The sequence below is a fragment of the Equus quagga genome, chromosome 15, assembly GCF_021613505.1.
Source record: "Equus quagga isolate Etosha38 chromosome 15, UCLA_HA_Equagga_1.0, whole genome shotgun sequence".
Classification (NCBI taxonomy): Eukaryota; Metazoa; Chordata; class Mammalia; order Perissodactyla; family Equidae; genus Equus; species Equus quagga.
Window position 1 is genome coordinate 79,799,178 of NC_060281.1, and position 7,348 is coordinate 79,806,525.

Genomic DNA, 7,348 nt, shown 5'->3' on the forward strand with positions numbered 1-7,348 from the left:
CCAGAGTTAGTGCAGACTCCACAGGCTAAGGGCTCAGTCCCACAAGACTGCCCCCACTGCAGATGCCAGCTGCAAATGGGGTTCCCAAGCTACTCTCACTTTGCCCAGTTGACTACAAATTTGGGGGTTCCCACCACCACCTCCTCAGTTCCGATAATTATCTGGAATGACTCACAGAACTTAGGAAAGTACTCTACTTACTATTACGGATTTATTATAAAGGATGCAACTCAGGAACAGCCAAATGGGAGAGATGCATAACACAAGGTATCAGGGTGGAGATGGCACAGTTTCTATGACCTCTTTGGGTGCACCACCCTCACAGCACCTCAAGGTTTTGGGCTTTTTATGGAGATTTCATTACGTAGGCATAGCCACTGGTGACTGAACTCGATATCCAGCCCCCTCCCCTCCCAGGAGGTCAGGAGATGGGGGGGATGAGGGAAGGGGACATGGGTGAGGATAGAGGGTTAACAGTTTCAACTCTCTAATCACATGGTTGGTTCCTCTGCCGAACAGCTTTCTAGATATCTGAAGCTACTTAGCCCCCTTCACCCTAAAGAGTCACCTGATTAGCATAAACTCAGGTGTAGTTCATAGGGGTTCATTATGAACAACAAAAGACGCTCTCATCACTCAGGAAATTCCAAGGGTTTTAAGAGCTCTGTGCCAGGAACACTGGATAAAGACCAAGTATATATTTTTTGATTACACTATACCTTCCTTGAGCCTGTCTTCTGGTTATAAAAAGAGGGTATTCAACTGGATAAGAGGTTGCAAACTGGAGGCCGATAGGCCATATCTAGACTGCACTCTGTTTTAAAAAATGAATTTGTAACCAACATTTAAAAATTATGTTTCTCATAGAAATAATCCAGATTTCTGATCTCTCCTGAAAATCAGAAGATCTAGCAACACTAGGTCAGCATTCCCAAATGGCAACATCTGCCTGCACCTTTAAAAGGGCTTTTCTATTTGCCATAGTCCCCACCATTCCCTATTGTACCACCTACCTCGCCTGACTCATTAACGTTACCTCCTGGGCCCCTGTATTTCTAAAGTCCTTTCAAACCCCCAAACCTATGATACTAGAAGGATTAGGTTATTGTCAACTACAAGCTCCTTGAGGATGGGGCTGTAACAAATTCTAGATAGAGATATATATATATATTTTTTTTTTTTTTTTGAGGAAGAGTAGCCCTGAGCTAACTACTGCCGATCCTCCTCTTTCTTTTTTTGCTGAGGAAGACTGGCCCTGAGCTAACATCTGTGCCCATCTTCCTCTACTTTTTTTTATATGTGGGACGCCTACCACAGCATGGTGCTTGCCGAGCAGTGCCATGTCTGCATCCGGGATCCGAACCAGAGAACCCCGGGCCGCCAAGAAGCAGAACACGCGAACTTAACCGCTGCACCACTGGGCCAGCCCTAGATATATATTTCAAGCATCCAAGTGCTGCACAGTACATTTCTCTGATAATTAGGGAATACTTATTGCCTGCCCCACTGTGGGATAAATAGATAGGAAATGAGAAATGATTCTGCAGAAATAAGTGATAAAGGAATGAAAGAGGCAGAAAAGTTTTTGGCACCTAGAAATAATATCTCCAAAGGGTCTTTGGGGGTTAAACATAGGCCAGAAAGTCATGGGTTTCTGATAATGCTCTTTTTTCACATTTAAATAAAATTAGGGTCAAGATCTAGTTTAGATGAGCAGTGAAAACACAGGAGATGCTAAGGAAGGCAGGTGCTACAAATGGAGAAAAACCTATAGGCATTTATCAAACAAAATCCTATTATCTGTTAGAAAACCTTAACATCATCCCATTCCACTCCTTTTCTTCAAAATTGTAAATAAGAAAAAGGCACACTGTCTACTCAACTAAATGTATTAAGGTAGTATTGAAGGGAATGGATTTTTTTTAATTAAGATTTTATTTTTTTCCTTTTTCTCCCCAAAGCCCCCAGGTACATAGTTGCATATTCTTAGTTGTGGGTCCTTCTAGTTGTGGCATGTGGGACGCTGCCTCAGCGTGGTTTGATGAGCAGTGCCATGTCCGTGCCCAGGATTCGAACTGCAGCGGAGCGCGCGAACTTAACCACTCGGCCACGGGGCCAGCCCCTTGAAGGGAATGGATTTAAAGGTCATCCAGACCTGGCACTTACTCGTTTATTAACAGCATGACCTTCTGAAGGTAAATTTCCTAATCTGTACAATGGGGATATAAAATCCGGTATTTTTTAATTCAATGCATGTTTGATTCAATACGTACCATGCGGCAGACACTGAATTAGATGCTGAAGATGCAGCAGTGAACAAGACAGGCAGGGACAGATAGACAATAACCAAGCAAATAAATCCATGAGATAATTCCTCTGAAGGAATAAATAAGGCAAGTACCATGGAGGAAATAAAAGTGTTGTTGTAGAGAGTAATTGAAAGGTGGTGGGAGAGGGCAAGTGGAGATGGGAGTGCAGGGAAGGTGGCATTTGAGCTAAAATCTAAGTGAGCGGACAGCGATGCCAAGAGGGAGAGAGGAGGGAGGGGTCCCAGGCACACTGTTGTGTGGAATAACTGATGAACACAAAGCACTTGGTGGTAAGAAACCACTCAGTAAACAGCTGTTATTCTTATGACCCTATTCACCTTACTCTCAGCTCCTCTGTTTAAATAAGAAGCTGGCCAAATCATAGATCAGAGGGATATATATATATGTATACACACACACACACACACACACACATATATATGAAAAGTAAAGGTCCCCAAGAGATTCAGGATTCAGGTTCTGGCATCACCAGTAGATTCCGCAGCTCTGAGTGGTACACCCAAGTCAGGCAGAAGCACTAATTAGCCTCACTCCTGCTGCCAACCCAACTTCTTCCTCAGGAGCCACATCATACGGAACTAATTTAACTCCTTACACCACCAATCCCGCCATGAGTAACCTGGAACTAGGAAAAGCCTCTGAATTTGATTCAATTGATATGCATATGTTGTACCTGAGCTGCTTCTTATTCCGCCTATTTAAAAAAAATTTTATTGCTTTTCTCCCCAAACCCCCCCAGTACATAGTTGTGTATTTTAGTTGTGGGTTCTTCTAGTTGTGGCATGTGGGACGCTGCCTCAGCGTGGCCTGGCGAGCGGTGCCACGTCTGAGTCCAGGATCTGAACCAGTGAAACCCTGGGCCGTGGCAGTGGAGCATCGGAACTTAACCACTAGGCCACAAGGCCAGCCCCAAGACCCTCTTTTTTAACCACTTAGTGGTTAGCCTCCCTAAGCCAGAGGAAATACCTTTGAGGGATGCCTTTCTATACATCAGGGCACCTCTGCCGAGAGATAAACCCCCAACCAAGAAACTCCTACACAGGAAAGTCTGCCTCATCGGAGCAGGAAGCCCCACCCTGGGCACACACCCAGGATCAGGACTCCCCAATCCACCCAGAGGGCCCTCCACCCCCTTAACTTAAAGGAGGTCTGTATTGCCCAGCAGGGAGACCCCCACTCGGGGATAATCCCTTAATTCATAAGGAAACCTTCTCCCATTCCTGAAGATTCCCCCAATATTTCAGAAGAGGACTGGCTACATAATTTGCGGGGCCCAATGCAAAATGAAAATGTGGATCCCTTGTTAAAAAAAATTAAGAATTTCAAGAATGAGACAGTAGAGCCTGAAGCCAAGCCCCAGGGCCCCTCTACTGAGACTTCAGTGGTCGCTTGCCCCTGAAGCTGCCCTGGCTTCAGAGATACCCTTTCAGTGAAGGGATGGGCCACCTTAGTCAGAATCTGTAAATCCTTCCGACCCGGGGTGGAGGTGGGGGGGTGCGTAAGGCTCCCAACTTCCTAAGACTACCCTTGTTCGAGAACACAGTCTGGGACAACATCCGTAAATTTGAAATCACTTCCCCTGGCTCGGGCAGAAGCTCCCCTCTGAGGCTCTGCCTTGGGGGTCTGTGGGCCTCACCGTCTCTCCGCGTGCGGCCCGTTGCCTGGGCAACCGACGCCGCGAGCGGTGCATTGTGGTCTGCAACAAAATGCAGCAGAAAGATCCTGAGGGAACTATTGAGTCCGTCGACCAATGGAAGAGTCCTGGGAGCTGCGTTGAGCCAATGGGGACGCTCGATGGGGGCGGGGCCGGCGGGAGCAGGGCGGGGCCTAGGCGCTAGGCGGCGGCGGCGGGCTTGGGGCTCCTTAGATGCGCCACGGCCTCGGTAGCGACGGACGCTCCTGCTGGGTCTGAGCCTTGCCAGCCCCTCCCCCAGGAGACCGTCGCAGTCGGCCAGCCCCTGCTCCGCGGTGAGACACTCGAGGGCTCCGGGGGCTTCGCAATTTGGTTTCGTCCCCCGCCGGACTTCCCCCGCTGTTCGGTCCGCGCGGCTCGCGCCTTCTGGGGCGGGGGGCGTCGTCCCAGGGGGGCGTGGGGCGGGCGGGCGGGGCGCCCCGGGGGAGCTGGCGCCTCGCAGGCGCAGCCCGCGCCCCAACTCCTCACTCCTCTTCTGGGCGTCGCCCTGCAGGTAACCATGTGCGACCGAAAGGCCGTGATCAAAAATGCCGACATGTCGGAGGAGATGCAGCAGGACTCGGTGGAGTGTGCTACTCAGGCGCTGGAGAAATACAACATAGAGAAGGACATTGCGGCCCATATTAAGAAGGTGAGGACGGGGCGCGGGCCGTTTGCGCGCAGCCGAGGCGAGTTACAACTTAGTTCTTTCTCTCCCATCCTGCGTCCCCAGAGCGCCTGGCGGAGATCCTTGGGGGCTCGCGAGGCAGCTCCGGGGGATAGAGGTTTCCAGAAAGGACGCAGATGAATTTTGCGCTCTTCTTGGGCAGACCAGACCCTGGGCGCCCGAAGTTGTTTTATTACCCAGGTCTGCGGGGGAAAACGCCACCTAGCAACGGTTTCTAGGATCGGGGAGCAGCGGTTCCCCCTTCTGCAGGATTCCTGCGCTGAGGATCCATCTGGGTGTTCCGGAGGGGGCGCTGCGTGGGTGTTTCCAGCCGGGCCGGAGGGAGATCTTGCCAGCCTTCCAGTGGGGATTTTAATCTGCAGTTGAGGGAAAGTGGGTGGTGGTGGTGGTTGAGGGCTGGGGTGGGGGCTTGGTAAATGGCACTCTGTAGAAACCTGGCAGGACTGCCAACTTCTCCGAGCCTTGTGTTCTGGAAGGGAAGGAAGCTGGCAGCCTAAGCCGTGGGAGGGTTCCAGTTGAGAATGGGAAGATGAAAGACTTAAGATGGAATAGAGATGCCTTTTTTGAGCAACGCAGCAGTGCGTTCGTCTGGCTTGTGAGAATGTTATTCCCCTTAATAGATCTAAAAGACGTTCACGCTGCATACAATATGAGTAGCCAAATTTTGCGTAATTCACAAGAGAGACATGTAAGAATTTTATAGAGAAAGATTAGCTTCGGCTCCTGTCTGTGGTCAGCTAGTGAAGAAATTAACACAGACATTCTAGTCCCCAGAGCCCCTTGGGGTGGGGAAAATAGGGCAAAGTTGTTCCTGCAATTTGCTCTCTTTGTGGACCAGTTAGTAGACAAGCACCATCAGGACAGATGTGGACAGGAGGACTATTGAAATCATAATTAATAAAATTTGACCAGGTGGCTCAGATTTTGCTTCCGGCATTCTTAAAGGAACAGTGGAATACCAAGTATCTTGTCCCCTTAAATTTTGATCCACAATAGTTTAGGTGCTAATTGAGGTTTTGTCCTTTTGGAAGTCTTTCGTTTTCAGTGATACTGGAGTGCAGTTAAGGAATTAGTTATAATGGGGAATTTGGGGCTTAAATATCATTTTCTTGGATTTTGGGGCCTATGATATACAGTAGGAGGATAGTTAGTTTACACATAAGAACATGATAAACTACAGTTGTTGGTCACCTGCTGTCAATGAATAAGATTACAGAAGTTAGGAAGGTGAAATTACCATGATAACAAAGCACCCTGTCTTTGAGGCTGCCCTTTCTGCCCTTTATTTACTTGCCCAGCCCCCATTCCCAGCTTAGCTCAGATTGCACGTATGTTTGCATTAATGCACTATGTAGGCGACTTGGAGCTTGGGAGCATTCTTTCATTCTAAGAATTTGCAGATGCTAACGTTCCTCCTTTCTGCCCCTACAGGCTCTGCTTCTCTAGGAGGCAAACTCTGACTTCTGGTTTAGCACTAAAATTCTAGTGTTTTTTTTTCTTCCCCACCCCTAGGAGTTTGACAAGAAGTACAACCCCACCTGGCACTGCATTGTGGGGAGGAACTTCGGTAGTTACGTGACACATGAAACCAAACACTTCATCTACTTCTACCTGGGCCAAGTGGCCATTCTGCTGTTCAAATCTGGTTAAAAGCATGGACTGTGCCACACACCCAGTGATCCATCCAAAAACAAGGACTGCAGCCTAAATTCCAAATACCAGAGACTGAAATCTTCAGCCTTGCCTAAGGGAACAACCTCAATCTTTGAACCTTTATTGTGTTGTTTTGTACAGGGTATTCTCTGTACTAATTTGTTGTGGTTATAAAACAACTAGCAAAACAGCTTACATTTGTATTTATTTTCTATTCCATACCTCTCTGCCCCATGTTTTTTCTCCTCAAAATCCATTCCTCACAAAAAAAATAAATCTGTTGGAGAAGTGTGTGTTACGATTTGTTCAAATCTAGGGTTCAAGATGGCCTATCGTTTGATCTTGACTAGGTTAGTGGGGCTGAGTCCTTGATGTTTCTGTGGGATATAACAGCCTATTAAGTAGTCTTGAGTCTTTAATTCTTAGCCATCCTGCAACTGTTGTGCATGGAAGAATACTCAGAAGTGCATGTCATGCGTGGCAGAGAAACTTGGATTAAACCTTACTCCTAATCTGACAAATACTATCTTTAAGTGCTCATTTTGTTAAAAGATGTTGCTATAGAATGTTTTGGGCCTTAAGCCTCAGGTGGTGCTGATAAATGTGTACTAGAACTCCTTTAAGCTTTCTATGGCTGTAAATTGGAAGTAAGCTGACAGGGTTGGGCTAATGAGAAATTTGCTGGCCTCTAGGCTATTCCCCCTCCCCTGCCTTGCCTCTAAGGAAACTAAAGATTAAAGGTGATCTTAAAAGGGAAAAAGTTTTTGAGCAGCAGCCCTCCATGTGTTTCTAATAAAAGTCTTTGCAGGAATTTAAACTTGTAAGCCTGCTGTGCTGTGCTTTAACTAGCTGTGGTCAGAAACCCAATTAACAATTAACATGTGAATTGAAGCTTTCATTAAAAGACCCAATTAAAGCCATGGATAAGTAACCTTCATTAAAGGTTTCCTGCTATCAATTTGAGGAAGACAAGTCTTTTCTATAAAGAAAAGCAATATGGCAGAC

The 7,348-nt window shown here is 47.3% G+C and overlaps 1 protein-coding gene across 1 annotated transcript; it reads left to right on the plus strand.

Moving 5' to 3' along the window:
* Window positions 1-4,156: 4,156 nt before the first annotated feature.
* Window positions 4,157-6,533, plus strand: DYNLL1 (dynein light chain LC8-type 1). The gene is made up of 3 exons (XM_046641437.1): window positions 4,157-4,298; window positions 4,517-4,654; window positions 6,203-6,533. The coding sequence occupies exons 2-3, from the start codon at window positions 4,523-4,525 to the stop codon at window positions 6,338-6,340; spliced, it is 270 nt and encodes an 89-aa protein (XP_046497393.1). The 5' UTR covers window positions 4,157-4,298; window positions 4,517-4,522; the 3' UTR covers window positions 6,341-6,533.
* The last annotated feature ends 815 nt before the right edge of the window (window positions 6,534-7,348 follow it).

Coding starts and splice junctions, on each gene's coding strand:
- DYNLL1 (XM_046641437.1), top strand. CDS start 4,523: ATGTGCGACCGAAAGGCCGTGATCAAAAATGCCGACATGTCGGAGGAG. Junction 4,655..6,202: donor TTGCGGCCCATATTAAGAAG/GTGAGGACGGGG, acceptor CCCCACCCCTAG/GAGTTTGACAAGAAGTACAA.